The following is a 17,269-nucleotide window of genomic DNA, read 5'->3' as shown; positions in this document are numbered from 1 at the left end:
TCACGATCGCTTGACATACTCGCATCTCTAACGACAGAGTCCAGAGCAGAGCACTGGCTAGGGCACAGCAATGGCCGACTTCTTAACAAAATATTTCTCTCTTTTTTTATGATTAATCAATATTTTGTGTTTGAGTTGCACACAAAAGCGTCGCCAGGCAGCAAGCACCCAAGTGGCAAGCGGCAAGCGGCTCAGACCAGAGGCAGACTGACTGACAGACGAACGAACGGATCTCTCTTGGGCATTTCTTTTCGGACGCTGGCTGCGGCAGCATTTGACAGATCAGCAGCGTGCGCTGACAGCTTTTGTGTGCCGTGTCTTTGCTTTTCTGCTCTGCTCTGCTGCCTTCTGCTCTTCTGCTTCTCTCTTTCCGTTTCTGTTGTTTGCTGTTGGCAATGCCTGAGCATAATTAATGATGCGCGATGAGGTTTTTGGCGGGAGGGACTTTGGCTTTGGCTTTGGCAATGGGGTTTTATTGTGCCCTGATCATCGCATTGGTTTCACGCCACTCCACGACACTCGTTTGGGCCCTCTTTTCTATGTTAGAGTACATTTGTACTCTCCAGTGTACGATATTGATCTCTTGGGCTGAAATGAAGCCTGAATTCCGGCCTTTGATTGATCTGGCTACTGTTTCATTTTCACGGTTTATTGCTGATGAGTTATTGAACATGGAAACCAAAACAAAAGTCACAAGAGTCGGGGCTAATAATTGGGTTCGTGTGTGTGGGGGAATGGATGGTAGCAATGGGAGCCATTATGAATGGCATTTGAGCAGGGAATCGTATGACTTTTTCCCTTTGGAAGAACTTTTAATATATAACTATTAAATATTTGTTTTACTATTGTTTTTCCAGTGAGATAATTATTTTTTGTACAGTTTTGTGTCTAGGAAATGTACTTTAAGTGAAGAAAGAAGTATTTCCCTTGGCTTTCTACAGTTAAATATCACTTCAATTTTCATCAAGAAACCTTCTTCTGTGAAACATTTTCATTGAGAATTACCTTCCTTAATTCTAGAAAAATGCACTAAAAGTCCCTTTACTTTTATTTGAGTTTCACCAAAACAAATTGAAATATTCTTAGATTTTTCTTCTGCTCGATTTGCGGCACATTAAAATGCAAGTAATTCAGGCTCCACCCCCGACAGAAATAAGATTTCTTTCCGAAATGGGGGATAAGCAAAGCGCCAAATCATGGCTCGCACCACCCCAACGGGGAAAAAAAACCACAAACCGGAGACGCTCCAGGAAATTGCCGCATTCCCTGGCATTCCTCTGACTCGACCTGTGGTCAGGCTTCAGCTCCGCCCCAAGGCGCAAAATGGAAAATATCTGCGAATGTTTTGCAGTGCAGGGGATGGAGGGGGCATGTAGTGGAGTGGAGCTCCAAGTGACTGGAAAAAAGTTGCCTTGAAACAACGAAAATAATGCCTCATTTTTTTTCTTATCGCCGCAATAAAGCAGAATAAACGCTTCATTTCCATTTGTCTCGCAAGTGGAATCGCCCCGCAGCCAACTTCAGAGTGGCCGCGTCACTTGTGGCAGTGGCAAGGGGGCAAGCGGGCCAGCGGACCAGGGGGGGATCTGTGGGCTGTTGGCCACCCAGTTGTTGGCTGTTGTCCGTCCACAGAAGGTCCGTCAGAAGGTAGTTCAATGTACATGGGGCAGGGAGGTAGTTGTGGCGGCAGAAATGTACAGAAAAAGTAAAGAAATAAAATAAAAACCGTTTACACGCGAAGCTTTCTTGCGTACACTTTATACACTTTAAAAGGGGTATAATACTTTTTAAAAGGGAGTAAAGTCGGGACTTTTGAATCCACAATATAGATTTTTATAGGTATATTCTTAATCAGTATCTTTTCGTATAAGTTTCGTTGCATAGACCCGTTTTCAAAGCAAAAATCTATTAAAGAACAATTCTTTGCAGGAAGAATTCTTCACTTTCTAAACATAATCCAACAAAGTCTGAAATATTACAATGTATTACAGTTTTTTATAACGTTTTTGAAAGGTTTTCCATATCCAGACACTTCGAAACTTACAGATCTTAAGGGTATCTATAACTTCGCCTCTCTACAAAGCTACCTTTTATTTTCTTTTGCTCTTTTTTCATTTGGCCATTTTTTTCTGTTCTTTGGACCTTCCTCTCCTCCATCATCGTTGGTTTTCTTTGGCCACTTCTTGAAGCGGCATTTTTATCGCATCGCAAGTTTTGCTGCTTATTTTAAACACGAACAGCAACAACAACAACAACAACAGCAACAAGAACAGTCCGAACCGGCGGCAAGAAAAAATTATATTCATTGTGGATGAAGAAAAAAAACAGCATTTGGAAAAAGAGGAAAAGAAAAAGCAAAAGTCACTTCCGGCATGCCAAAAGGAAAACGCGAAAAGTCTGCGATGGCTAAAACTAGAAGAAAAAGGGAAGAATCAGAGACAAGGACAGGGAGAGAAGAAAGAGAGTGCGAGAAAGAGAGATAGAGAGTGTGGAGGGGCTGTGACCAGAAGTAGAAGTATTTTCCACTTCTAATTATATGGAAACTGAAAAACCTATGATATGACTGCAGTAGAAAGGTATTTTAAATTGGAGAAATCATTTGAGTGTTCAAAGATCTAAGAACGAAATGCTGAGAAAGATATAAAGATAGATCAATAGGTAGATCTTAGACGATCTGGGAACAACTAGAATGGGAAACTCTTCAAGGAAAACGTTTAAAAGAATATACAAACAGTTGCATAGATATATAATAGAAGATCTTTGAACAAAAGCCTAGAATATGATTTTTATATAAAAAATTGTTTGGTCGTCGTCGTTGTACGACATTTTACTCATATCGGCGCAAGTGAAGCGAGTGAGCCGGGGGTTGTCGCCCGAACAAAGCGAGTCCCTCTATTAGGAATATACAAATAGACTCAAATAGATAGATCATAGAAGATCCACAACCAATAAAATGGGAATTTCTTCAAGAAAAAGTCTACAAGATTTATAAAACTTACAATCTTTCATTTGATATCTAATCTAGCTATTCTATCACAATATCCCAGACAAAATTTCATTGCCACATATCATTTAAAATTTACAATTACTCGTTCCATTACTTGCGTTCCATTAACTAAATACTTCCTTAATCAATATCCTTACTTAAAAGCACTCAACCTACTCCCATTTCGATCTTAATGACCTCTTGACCAATTAGCTGCGACTATTTATGCACATTTTGCAACATTCTAACTAAAGCTTTCAGCACACCAGCCACTTAACAGCGAAAAACTATTTAAAAATGCTATAAATCTTCGGCCGATAAAATGGCAGGGGGCTGCTTTGTTTCTTTGTAGCCGGGCCAACACACACAAATTGGTTAATTGACACAATGCTTCTATGGCTAAGCAATTTATACCCTACTTTTTGATGGAAAGGTATATGGGTTTCCTTGATAAGAGTGTCCTCTCTTGGATGAACCATCAAAAAGCCTCCATTTCGTTTATTCTTTATTTCAAAAGAGCATCCCTCCTTCGTCTATCTTTAGTGAGAGCCACTTTCTTTTTAGTTCCAGTCTAGCGTGTTGGGCAATCAACAAGTTTTAGTTTGTGTGTGTGTGTGTGTGTGTGTGTGCTTCTCTGTGTATTTTGTGTGGCTGTCGCAAATGCAAATTAATTAACGGCTGCGGCTGGCGCTTTAATTGCGGGTCCGGCTCCGACTCCGACTCCGACAACATGGCGTATGCGTGATGGCCCCCGCCTGGGTTCCCTCGCGATCCGGTTTCCGATAATTGAATTTCAACGGGTGTTCGCATGCGTTCAACATGATGATGCAGCTGTGTGTGGACGGAGTATCGGTCTCGTCTGCTGCTGCTGGAGCCTCCAATTTGCCACAAGCGCCGCCTTTTCGATATGAGTTATGGGCCACAGAACGCAAGTTGCAGCCAATGGGTTGCCATGTTCTGTGCGCTCTCTGGCAGTGCGTAAATTTGTCCCCTAAAATATGCTCTGTTCTTGTGGTGGCTGCTGTCGTTTTGGTTTTGCTCTTTTGCTCTTTTTTTCCTCTGTGCCTTTTGGCCAATATTAACCCTGGAGTCAAAGTCTTGAGACATAAATCATTTAAATCACTGAAACCTGCAGCCTGCCTGCCATGCATGGCATGCCATGGAATGGCCTGGCCTGGCCCTCCCCCATTGAGGTCCTTGGCAGCTCTATTCTATGGCAGAGACATTAAATAAATCGCCTGCCTGCCAAATGTTTCACATACGAATTTGCCTAAGGAACGGCAACACTCCTTGTATTTTTGGCCAAAAGTTTTGCATTTTGTCTTGCTGGCCGTCAAAGTTTCCACCTCTCTTTGGGGGATGGGTGTCCCATTCCAAATTCTTGTCAAATCCATGTGTAGCCCTCGGGGGGCATTACACACAGGTGGCGACATATGCTCTGTGTCACATAGTTCCATTCAATATTGTATGGTATGTACATTTATTTCCCTTATTTATGCATAAGCTCTGGGCTCTGGGCATATATCATTCGTGGAAAGTGTTTTGCTAGTCAATTGAGCTTTGGGCATACATACTCGTATATTTCATGGCAGTTGCTTCGAAATTGATGAAATGATTACTGGGTATTACGAGGCAATTGCACGAACGATTATGTGTCCGTCGATGGGGAAAACGAATGAAGTGGAAATGTGGCCTTAAGTTAAAGATCTACAACAATTGAGGTGGAATAGAGATCTTTTATCTGCATAATGTTAAATGACCCAAAACTTATACCTTTATGAGTAGAACTTTGGTAGAAAAATGTATCTGTAGAACAGCTTTGAAATATAATAAAATTTAACACATAAATGGGCTCCAAAGGCCATCAGAAACCAGACAGAATATCTCTGATAAAAGGCCCAAAATGATTCACCTTTAATCATATGGTTTTTGTTCCGTTTTTCTCAATATTTTACCTAATTTCCCTTCAAGCCATTGTCTATCACTGCCATCGATTCCATCAATAAGATAAAAACCAGAGACAAAAACGAAATGATAGCCGGGGACTCAAAGGACTCTGGGGGGACCGAAGGATGCGCATTGCCTTAATTGAAACCGTTTAAATTGCAATTAATCACTCAATGGCGAGGATGGGCACGAATGTTGCACAGTTGTTGCCGAGTGCCGCAACGAATGCCCCACACACACTCGCACACACAGACACCACAGCGGGGGAGCTATAGATGGAGGATGGTGGCTGGGGCATTTGGTGGGGCATCGGCATCTGCCTGAGAATTACTGTCACCGCAGAGTGACTAATTTTTATCCTTTTTTTGTGCTTCTGCCTTTGTTTTAATTTCGTGGAAGCCACTCTGTGATGCCGAAGTAGCAGCCACAATCCCCACACAGCGGCAGCGGCGGTAACTGTTTAATCGCTTTCGACATGCAGATTTAAGTTTGTGGTGGGTTTTTCCGGGAGGTGGGGCCGGACCGCTTTGATAAGTGAAAATATTGGGCGACAACCACCGCATGGGACGGATGAGGATATGGCCAGAGCGGTGTGCCATGGACCCAGCCCAGAGGAGGAAGATGGGGGGAAGAACACCCGATAACACCAACCCCAAACCCAAACGAGAACCAAACTCCGCCGGACGCACGCACCGGATACGGATAAAGGAAGGTGTGTGGGCTCCTGCCTCTGCTTCTGGCTAGAGTTCCTTCTTTTTTTTTTGTAAGTGGAAATAAATTAAAAATGGGTGGCATCCTCCTTCTGGTTGCTGCTGCTGCGCGTCTCGACTGCGTCTGCCACACGACGTCGACGACGTTGCCAGCTTTTGGCTTCAGCTTCCAGGCTTCTGGCTTTCGGGTAGGTAAAACTTTTGGATAAAACAGTTGAACTTCAAAATGTGAATTTGATTAGGATATTTGCATAAAATTCTGTTTCTGCGCCAAGTACACTCCTGCCAGATCCCCCTCCACCACCCTGCACGCTCCACCCTCCACTCTGCACCCACAACCCTCCCCGAGAAAGTCAGCCATAAAAAATCCCCAAGAACATAAGCTATGCGTTGGCTGGAAGGAGGGAGGTGCGCTGTAAGGACTACGAACAGGCGCTTGAGAGCCAAGTTGTAGCGTATGTTCGCTGCCGGAAACGGAAGTATATAAGTCAACCTAGATTTGGTTTAGTAGCAGCTATCCTGATACCAAGGACAAATGGCCTTTCAGTCGGCAAAACTTGTCGAAAAGCGTTCGCTCTCGAAAATCGCTTTAAGAAAAGCGAAATTTAAATATTCCAAGCGCTCCAATAAGGAAGGTGAAAAGAGTGTCTTAAAAAGGAGAGTATCTTTAAAGTTTTACGACTTTTAAATGTACATAAAAATAAGTAAATGATGCGATGTCGGGCAGGTCTTTGGGCCTGCCCCAGTTTTCAAAGTAAAGAACTTCCTGTTTGGTCATAATTCTTAGATCTTAGTATTTGCAGCCTGCAAATGTGAGTGTCCTCCAAAAAGATCTTTCAGTGGAATTTTCCTTATATTGTTTCTTTGTAAAATTATATATAAATCAAATACTAAATGATCCTTAATTAGAGGTAGAGTTTTCTCAGGTCAAACCCTTTCCAAAGATCTGAGAATGGAAATGTATCTTACTTTTATTCCCTAGAAGCTGTATTCCCAAAAACACCATGAAGTGCTTACAAAACTCCTCCTGCAATCAATGATCCTTGATTTCCAGACAATCCCTCAGAACTCTACATTTTATGCTACTACTATCTGCAATGTATACAATCTAAATGACTCTTTTATCTTCCAAGTCCTTGGGTTGGACATATCCTTATGCAATAATCCCTTCTGATGGTGCACCTTCCCCTTTTGCTAATGTTTTATTATCTCCTCGTCATCTCTGCCTCATAAACTCTCCCTTTCAAGACGATTCCGCGCCCTCCCAAGCCACCACAGGAGTCTTGGCCACAATTAGTCTCTTGTCCCATAACTGCAGCTAATAGTTTCGTAAATAGTTTTTGGCCAATATTTACATGAGTTTGCCTCCGTCTACTGTTTGCTGTTCTATCTTTTTGTCTTCTGCTACCATTGTGAAAATATTTGTCTTCAAATGGTGGCCCATTGTCTCTTGGCCGCTGACGAGAAGAGGCATCGGCATCGGCATCGGCCCTCTCGCTGTGCGTACACGTCCGCTGCTGCTGCTGCTGTCCGCGAGCCATCGTTGACGTGCGTCTGTCTCATCCTCTGGTGTTTTTTTTTTTTAAGGTATTTCGTCTGGCAGTCTGTCTCTTAGTTTTTATCTCTTTCTGTCTCTTAGTTTCTGTCTTTTTCTGCCCTTAGTTTCTGTCTTTTTCTGGCATACAGTAATACCTCTCTATCTGCCTTACAAAACGTGTTCATTACAATCCTCCGTTTGTTAGAGCGCTGCTGCTGCTGTTGCCGTTGCTGCTGCTGCCTTTGCCGCCGATCGGCCAAATGTGTCAGAGCTGAAACGTCATGATTAATGATGCAAACATGTGGGCCCTGGTCGTCCGTCTCCGTCTCCGACTCCGACTCAGAGCCGTAGTAGACATCGCCCCGGACTCGACTCGGAGACGACTCGGCTCAGAGACAACGATGAATGCGTTTACGAGGGCAGAGACAAAAACAGCCCGGGGATAGGGCAGGGCTTGGGATGGGTCTGGGGTCTGGGGTCCGGTCTCTGGTCTCTGGGTCCGAGGTCTCTGGTCATGGGAATGGGAATGGGGAATCGGTACAATTTTATCAAGGTAAATTAGAAGACGAGACCAAAAACACGAGCACAGCACCCAAAATGTAAACATCGAACACTCTCTGAACATTAGGCGAAATTAGAAATTAATCCTGCCACTGCTGCAATCGAGGGGAACGGGAACGATAGCGGGAACCCACAGTTGCAGAGGGAGTGGAGAGTGTGTCTCTGAAGGTCTCTTCTGCATGGGGGAGTGTTTTTTTTTTTTTGGTTGGTTGTCTGGAGGCGGAACTTTAGAGGTCAGGGCAAAATTAATGGTAAATCCTCATGACGGACAAGCTGGCGCGTAGTCGTCATAGATGATCTATTCGTAGAGGTTGTTGGAAAATGTAAAAGAACAATTGAGGAAGTCTCAAATTATATTGTTGGACAAAAGGATATGTACAAACATTAAATTTAATGTGGGGAAAAGTTTAACCATTAAAAAAACTATTAAAATAAAAGATAAGAATAAACGTATGAGAAGAGTTCTTCTAAGAAAACGTCTTTGAAGAGTAGGAAAGTTGAGACATATTTTGGTGGGAGGTTTGTATCTATAGCTTTAATATTTTTCTTAATTTATTTTAATACTCATGGAGTAATAGTTTTTTGAATTAAACAAGATCACTTATAACGGAAATATGTTCTTGATTTTTTTGTATATATAATCTTTAAATAAACTTCAACCAAGAAACGAATTTTTTGCAGTTTTTTAACAAATTTTGTATTCTATTTTACATATTGTAAAAATAAAAAATCCTCTTTCTACACAACAAAAATTAAAAAATACGTTTTTTGAATCTAATTGTTTTTTTATATTTATCAAAATAAATTATGAAATTTAAGAATTTAATTTTTCCCTGATTATAAATACAGTCCCTTAAAAGTGATAAATTCTCAAATTTCTATAAATATTTCATGAATAATGCAAGGCGAAGTCTTTATGCTATCTCTAAACCCCGCAGAATTTTTTTAGGAAATTAAGAGACACTCTCCACTCTTCAAATTCTAGCGTATATTTTTGTCGAGTCTTCAGAAGTGTTTGGTTTTCCATGTACTTTATAGTCCTCTATGTATGTATTATATGTATTGTATAAGCCTTGCATATCCTATGGCTTTTTGTGTGTTCGTGTTGGCTCGTTGTGTGTGCATTAGAATCCTTCTGTGAGGTAACCAACCAACCGACAAGCAGCCAGCCAATAACCACACGACAATGCCCTGACCTCAACGTCAGTCCTTACACAAACACACAAGGACACACGTTCCTGGCCAAGCGAATGGTTACCGTTTTGCGGCTGAGAGGGAGGAGCGGGTGGAGGGAGGAGGTCACTCTACACTGGTGGTGGTTTGCATGGTACGGGACTGGTGTGTGTGGGGCAACCGATACAATAATTGCTCTGGGGCCCCGGTCTTTGTTGCGGTCTTTTGCCGTGAATTATAAAAAAAAAGACCAAAAGAAAAAACTACGAAAGAAAGAAGGAAAAAAGCACACGAACAAGAACCGGCTATATAAAAAAAGCCGCCATGCCATAGCCAAAGCCATTCATTCATTCATGCTCGTGCATGTGCCGGTGCTTCAACACACAGATACACACTCGCACAGGGACACACACGGGGACAACATGGGGACACAGGGGGGCCAAGTCATGCAATGGTCAGGAACCTCTGACATGTTCTTTTCGATCAGACAACGACCACCACCAGAAAGGCCACGAAAAAAAAACCCAAGAGAACTTCCAGAGAGGGAAAGAGAGAGCGAAATGGATGGGGGGAGGAAGGGCGGTGGTGGCCCAGTGTTTGTCATTGTGGGTATTCATGCAAGTGTTGCCCTTTCCATGTTTCAGCGTGTCTGTGTGTGTGTGTGTGTGTGTGGAGTACCTCAATCATGTAATTATTTCCTCCGCAACAACCGCCCCTCTACCAATACCACAAAAGCGGAAAGAGAGCGGAGGGAGAGCGAGTAGGTGAGTACTGGTCAGGGGAGAGAGCGTGTTTACAGGTACACTGACAAAAAAAGATACAAAATTAAGAAAAGAAAAAAATAAGGGGCTTAGAAAACCCTGGATATCCATACAACATGGGCAATAGACATTGGCTTTTGATGAAACTTTGAATCTTCAATGAATTATTTTTGATTGAAGAGTATTTAAGAATAGACCGATTGTTTGAATGACATTAAATTATATATATCATTTAGTATATCAGGGTATATATATATATCACTTAGTATAAAATATATTTTCTACTTAGTCAAAGCTTTATTAAAGAGTAAAGCCATCGTCTTAGATACTTAATCATTTCCATTTCAGGTTTAAAAGCCAAACGAATATAACTATAATCAATCAAGATTTAAATTTAAGATATCTTTCTATTATGCATTTAAAAAAGTTGTGCGTACTCGTCGTTTCCCGCTTTTTTAACTCATATCGGCCTGAGCAAAGCGCGTGAGCCGGGGGCTGAGAGGCGAAGCGAGTGCGTAGGGCCCTGGACCCATAGTTTTCTAATATGAAGTATATCTATGGATTTACTAGCCATAAATATATATACATATGTACAAATATACCACAAAAACCTTATTTATTCTCCAGAAACCATACTGATTTTCATCTTTTTTTTCTGTCTGTAGAACTAAGCCCAAAAAATGGTAGCGTGTTTGGTTCAGCACTACCTTACTCCTCCTCCCCTGCTATTCTCCCCCCTGATAAGTAAACAGCAACAAAAAATGAAATAAGAATGGTCTACATATACATACATACATATATACTCATATACTTATATTTCTTGTGTATTTATGTATTGTGTATTTATGTACCTCTCCTCAACCTTCAATGTCTGCTGCCAGGCATTAAAAAACTTTTCGTGTTTTCGTTACTCAATTTAATTCAGGTAAAAATTTGTATGTTTTTTTACTCTCTCTACCTCGCTGTCTCTCTTTCGATTCTCAGTTTGTCTCTGTATCCCCTCCCCGTTCCCATTCCCATTCCCATTCCCGAAGACCAGTCAGACTTAAACTTTGGTCACGAACATGAAAAAGCGACGTTTCCGCTGAAACCGTCTCCAAAATGGTCGTCCGCTTGATTGGTTCACTTTTTTTTTGTTTTCTTCTCTGTTTGGGTTCACTTTTTTTCTCAGTTTGGGTCAACTCTAGATGATTTCGATACACAAAATGGTCGTCACAAAAAAACAAGCCCCTCAATATATTTCCACAGAATTGATATAGTTTTTTTCAAGGGAAATTATTATACAATTATTGAAATTTCATGAATTTCGTTTTGCGGTTTTTTGGCAGAGATTTCTATAGGCTGGCAAAAATGTTTTTAATAACATTTAATCAGGGCTTTTGCGGTTTTTGAGGGATCTACTACCTTGAAGTGAAGTTTCTGTATCCTACAGCGAATGCAAAATGTATCTTTGGTGCTTTTTTTTGGATATACTCGTACTTTCAAGCCAATTGGAAAATGTTTTTGTTTTGTGGTTGAAAATATATTGTATTTTATGTTGCGCAATGGATGAGTAATTGTTTTGTTTTCTTGTAGGGGAAGTACTTACTTATGGAGTTATCACCTGAAATGGAGAAGCAGAAAGGGAGTTTCGATTAGAAAATTACAAGAAATCATTTGCAAGGAGGTGCTTACAGGATTTATTTGGAGTATTTTTCATTAGTATATGATGAATATTTTCTTGAAATAAATACTGAGTAGGAAGTTCTGTATTTTCCAAGACTATTTCCCACCGAAAATAATTTAATTCAAATAAAAACTCTACTTTCTATCCCCCAAAAACTTATTCCATCTTTAACTGTTGGAATATCGTAAGATAACTGCCAGACAAAATGCCAGTCATACTCATGAGCTTCCTTCCATATAGAAATGGGATTGTTCGCTGATTATCGAAACAAAAATATTTGCTAATCATGCAGATGGTGCCCCTTCTTCTGATGCTGCTGCTGCTGCCACACGAAAAATATCAAATATTGCTTATGAAACTGCATAAACTTGGGCTGCCCCAAACCCCAAACCCCACTCGGAATTAAGTTCCCGGCCAGACGCTATTATTTCCGACAGCATGATTTTATTTGCCTTCCATCCACCCATCCACATCATCATCATCTTCATCATCATCCAACCCCTTAGCTTCCTTCCAATAATAGACTGCGGAGAGAGCCCGAACTTCTCTGAGACATCCTTGGAGTGGGGCTTTGGCTTCCCCTCTGTGTTTTTCCTATCGAAACTTCTCAATTAAGTACTGGGGGACCAGGAGGAAATTGTTTGGGGGTCCGCTTGACCGCTCGTTACGTGCTGCATGTGTCGACTGTGGCAACTTCCGCCTTCTCAAAAACTTTGAGGTTAATTATTTTCCACTTTTGAGCCAAACTAAACTTCAAAGAAAGAAAGTTTTGCTACATCCCACATGAGTGTAGCGGATTCTTTATGGAGCGTTCTTTCTCTGCTGCAGCCCAAAAAAAAGATACATAAAGAATGCAGATACTTTGTTGCAACGCAGTCTGCTGCTGCCTTTTCAGGTGACTGGAAACGATGTGGCAGGAGTCTTAAAATATTTACACACTTCAATGAATATTTAATGATATTTTTGGCATTAAACCAGTCTCCCATAAGTTTTCATAAAGTCCTTTAAAGGCTGCTTAAAAGGGACAAAAAATTGAATGGATAATCGATAAGTATATGAAGAACTAAAGAACTTTGCTAGAGACAGAAACTAAGGAAGGGATAGAATATAGGATCAGTTCAGAAATAACATAAAAACATTATATATTGATTTCGAAGTCCCTCGTTAATAAAGTTCTATGCCGAATTCCAAGTCAAGAACTGTCCATTTTTGAGCATAATTAGAGTACATCTTCATCCACAGTTCCGTGTTAATTCGATCTTTCTATCTATCTCCCCTTATTTTATAATTGAAATATCTTACGTGCCACTCCATTGAACAACGCTTTCATTACGTTCTAGACTTTCCCTCGTTCCACCTCAAAACACTTTCTAATCATACTCAGAGACCATTTACCTAATTGAAAAGAATGTTGGGAAAGAGATCCGTCCATCCGTCTATAGGTGAATATTTTTGCAGTTTAAACTTCGGATTGAAGGCAACGCCTTGGACAGTTTTGTTTTGGGAGAGTGTTACCGTTTGGCCATTGCCATTCGTTTCATGACTGACAGCCGGGTAGGTGTGACCATGCTACTCATTCATTCTGACAGTTTTCCCACCCACTCTTGCACACGAAACGCAATTTGTTGGATTGTGGGCTGTGCCCCATCGAGAAAAGGTACAACCACCACCACCACTACGTCTCAAAAAGGGAGGGGCAAGGGCAGGGGCACAGGAGGCAGCAGGCAGGCAGGCAGTCAGGTTTTGGAGGCTTGTGGCGCCAAAAAGCATTTCTCGCAGGTCGCAAGTCGCGTGTCTTTTTGGCTCAGTTCTTTCTTTTTCTTTCGCTGGTATATTTTTTTGTTTTTTGGGATTCTTGCAACTAATTTTCATTTCCAGCAGAGTGCACCTTTCGCCAGCAGACAATATAGAGAGGCTAGAGAGCAGCGGATGGGGCTGGAAAGTGAAGGAAAATCTTATTAAAAAGTGAACAGAGTGCGATAAAATTGAATTTGCATTCAAAAGCCATTAACCGCAGCAGTCACTCAGTCCTGCCTCTCCCCCAAAAACCTACTCTCCCACTCTCCCCCTCTTTAGTCTGTCTTTTTGGCGTTGAATTAAAAATAAGAAGTGGAAAATCCTTGAACCGCAGCTTTAATGGAAAAAGCAAATTATTATTTCAAGCACATTTTTGGTGCCGATATTTTTGCATTGTTGTGACATCTGTGGGGCCATAAAATACCATCCATACATACGTGATATATACGCCAGATATATCCAATAATTATTCTAAATATCACTCGACTGGAAAAATATTATTTTAATTGCATATCAATTTCACGCTCTTTAGGCCCCCTCCAGCGAAGCAACAAATTGTTCGAAAAATCATTTGGCCAATGATCTGAACGATGGCTCCCACTTTTCCACCTTTCCACCTGCCTTCCCTCACCCATTTTGGCCACCCAAAACCCACTCATCATATTAAAGCTAAACGATTTTGGGCTGCCCCCATTATAAGGCTCAGGGAACCGTGGACCCCAAGCCCATCCCCTCCTCTTTATTGGTTCACGATTGTCCCACTTATTGCTGATATTTTTATGGCATGTTACATCTATCACGTTCCATTTGTCCACGTCCATGGTGTCCATGGGTGTATGTGAATTTTAATTAATAACTCCAAAAAGAGTTGTAATTACCAACGAACAAACGTATACCTATTTCGGTTTGTGTTTTCTGTGTGTGTGTGGATTTACATTTATGTTACAGACATTCAATTATTGCAGTTTATTATTCAACGCGAATCATTCGTTTGGTGGCACCTGTCTGTGGCTTTTCATTTGTATTGTTATGTGGAGTTAAATATATTACTTCAGGAATTTTTAATACGCTTTGGGAAATATTTTAAGGGAAATATTAAATGCAAGTCAAAGAAAGGCCTGGAAACCTATGCAAAATAAAAAAAAGCATTTAAAATGTATTTTAATCACATTTCCATCTGATTATATTATTTAATAGCCTTCAAAACAAGTATTCAAAAAGTAAGAGCTCTTTCAAAGCCTCTTACCAGCTCTTGTTAGGTCAAATCTACATTAAAATAGTCCCAAAATGCACCTTAAAGCCTTAAGTCCTGTCCAATCGATCAATCGATCAAGCATCTGATGCAAGATTGACATAATTATTGCTCTCTTGGATTGCTTTCGCTCATCGCATGTCAATTAAAATCACGATTTTCAATGCAAATCAATCAAAGACTTCTGGACTTCAGAAACAACAATTGATGTATGGGCTCGTTTTTTTTTGGCAAACATGTCAGACCGTTTACAGATGACAAATTCATTTTTAACACGACACAAAAGTGAAAACCGAACCAGGGAGAGATACAGATACATAAAGAGGGGGATACTATATGCTCTGGCTTAATCATCAGCAATGAGACATTGCATTGCAGGATGCCCAAAGAGAGAGAGAGAGCAAGAGAGTCGCTTATGTGAAATGTCTGACATTTGACTGCTCTCCTCCTTCGTCTATCTGTGTATCTTGTATCTGTAACATGTGCATTCTATTCGTAGCATATACTCGTATCAAAAATTAAAGATTCCCTTGCTAGACTCCTGTTAAACGGAAGCTTAGCCTCTAACAAAAAAAGGTCAAGTCCAAAATGATGGATGATGCCTTGACACTCACTGACACACACAAACCTCACTCTCTCACACACAGATACAGCACTCACTCACACAGTGATATGTACATCTGCAGCAGCATCCCCAAGTGACAGCTTTTTGCTCCGTTCCGCCCTTTTTCGGGGTTGGTTGCCAAAGAGCAACCTCTTCTTGGAATACACTTCCACAAAAACCTTATCACTCAGGTAATATCCGCTTTCGAGACTTGGTCTATCCATAATTTTCGTTTATCATCGCAGCGAAATCCCATAAATAATAACCGTTAACACAGTGCTCAACAAGCCACAAATTAAAAACTACAAGAACCACTAAAAAATGTGTTTCGAACATTCTTGGGAAAATTTACGACCAACGGAATCACGTGTCAACCACGCGCGCCACAACCCAACCCCAACCCCAACCCCCACCCCAAAACAACCTCTCACCTCTCTCGAAAACGGTAACCCAAACTCAAACCGAATCCTTGAGGATGAGGCTGGAACCCCTCCTCTATGTTTTCAGGGGCTTCCGCAGCTGTAGATATGATGCATGACTCGACGGAAAGCGGTGTGTCGTCGCCGTCGTCGTCCTCTCAAGGATATTCCCATTCACGTGCTAAGCGTATGCGAAATTTTAAATCTGTTTGCCACCGAATGAATCCGTATCCGTTTGGTGAATTTGAATAAGGAATGAAATCCTTACTGTGGAAAGTCAACAGGCACAGGCACAGGCACACAGTGAGAGAGAAAGAGAGGCAGAGGCGATGACAACACACATAAAATCCATTTTCCACACAAACATTAGTTTTATTTAAATCAGAGACACAGACACACACACACACACACACACACCGCCTGTAGGGGTTAACCGGGGGTTATCCAGGGGTTACGACGTTATCACATGTGAGAGCGTGTGTGTGTGTGTGTGTCCGTGTTTTCTCCTGCCAGTGGCTGTTTGTGTCCTTGTTGACTTTTCACGCTCTTTTAAACGCCGTTAAATATTTTTCAGTTTATTGCCTGTTGTTCTTGTGGCTGCTGCCTTCTGGGGGAAGACCTTTTTGTCTGAGTTTAACATTAATCAGAGATTTAAACTAGGTCTTCATATGAGATATATTTATAATAAATTAATGCTTTTTGGGGTGCGATTTTCGGGGGGTGATGTGTCATAAGAGAACAGGAAATAACTTGAATGGAAAATGAATCTCTTTTGAATGTGGGATATCTTAATTAAAGAAGGATATTTATTATAAGATTATGGAATATATTAAAATTTTGTTGGGATCATATGAAAACTTACGGATCTTTGGGGGTCTTCAGGGTGATCTTAAAGTCCTCGAAACAGAGCTATTTTTTGGCTTTTGTTATAGGATATTTCTTTGACTTTGGAAAATGTCTCCCCTTGTTTTAGGAGCATTTTCCCTTAAGAAATATTGCTCTGCAAAAAAGCTTTATTCTGTAGATAATTTCACATACTAATTTATAGATCTTTTAACTCTAAGAAAGCATCTCTCTTGAACTATAATAAGCATTCTACTAATTCGCAGACTTCCGCAAAGTAAAGTCCCCTTTTTAAAGGCCACTATATTCCAGTAAACATTACGAAACTCAGAATATCAGTTGGTAAACACACGCCCAGCCAATCACCCAATACATGATGATAATTTACGACAATTTGTGACAATCTTACTTAATTTTTCCACCATTTTATTTCGTATTTTAAGAGTCATTTGTCTTTGACAACACCCTTCGACTGGGCCTGGCACCGTAATTATAGTACTACTCTCCCGCTCATTGATAAGTTAAGACTGTAGTTTATGCAAAAACTTGATAATTTATTAATTTATTATAGTTGTTAGAGTGCACTGCAGCCCCCAAACAGAGTCATGCCACCTTTCGCTGGCACATCTATTGTCAGTGAAGTGGAATGAAATGCGATTAACTTTGCAGTTGAGTTATGGGAACTGGGTATCGGGTAATAAATATAGGTGTAGGAGTACTTCCCCCACTGCTGATGATACCATAGCCACTAATGCCAACAACTTAGCCAACAACACAAAGCCCTCTGCGTGATAAAGTCGCTAACAAGCAATTTTTATGGCCGAAAAATCCAATTCAAATGTTTACAAATCGTTTAAACTGGGATCTGCAATGAGGCTGAGTCTCTGAGGCACTCTCCCTCTCGTCTCAAAAGTAAAAAAAGACATAAAAATAAATCGCGTACAAATTGAAAATAATTTCAGATTTGATTTTCTTCTTGCAGGGAAAGAGAAGAGCAAAAACTGGACAGAGAG

At 40.8% G+C, this 17,269-nt stretch overlaps 1 protein-coding gene across 2 annotated transcripts in view; it reads right to left on the bottom strand.

The window, feature by feature from the left end:
* LOC6591445 (homeotic protein proboscipedia) overlaps positions 1–17,269 on the bottom strand; it is a 33,063-nt gene that overhangs the window by 9,761 nt on the left and 6,033 nt on the right. For both annotated transcript variants that reach the window (XM_002016932.2, XM_026994687.1), the window contains exon 2: positions 11,264–11,278. In XM_002016932.2, coding sequence (XP_002016968.1) covers positions 11,264–11,278 — 15 coding nt within the window. The remainder of the gene's footprint in view (positions 1–11,263; positions 11,279–17,269) is intronic.

This window comes from Drosophila persimilis, unplaced genomic scaffold (genome assembly GCF_003286085.1).
Source record: "Drosophila persimilis strain 14011-0111.01,24,50 unplaced genomic scaffold, DperRS2 tig00000000-arrow-pilon, whole genome shotgun sequence".
In the NCBI taxonomy this organism is placed as follows: Eukaryota; Metazoa; Arthropoda; class Insecta; order Diptera; family Drosophilidae; genus Drosophila; species Drosophila persimilis.
Note: the sequence above shows the minus strand (reverse complement) of the source record. Positions and strands in the feature narration are given on the sequence as shown.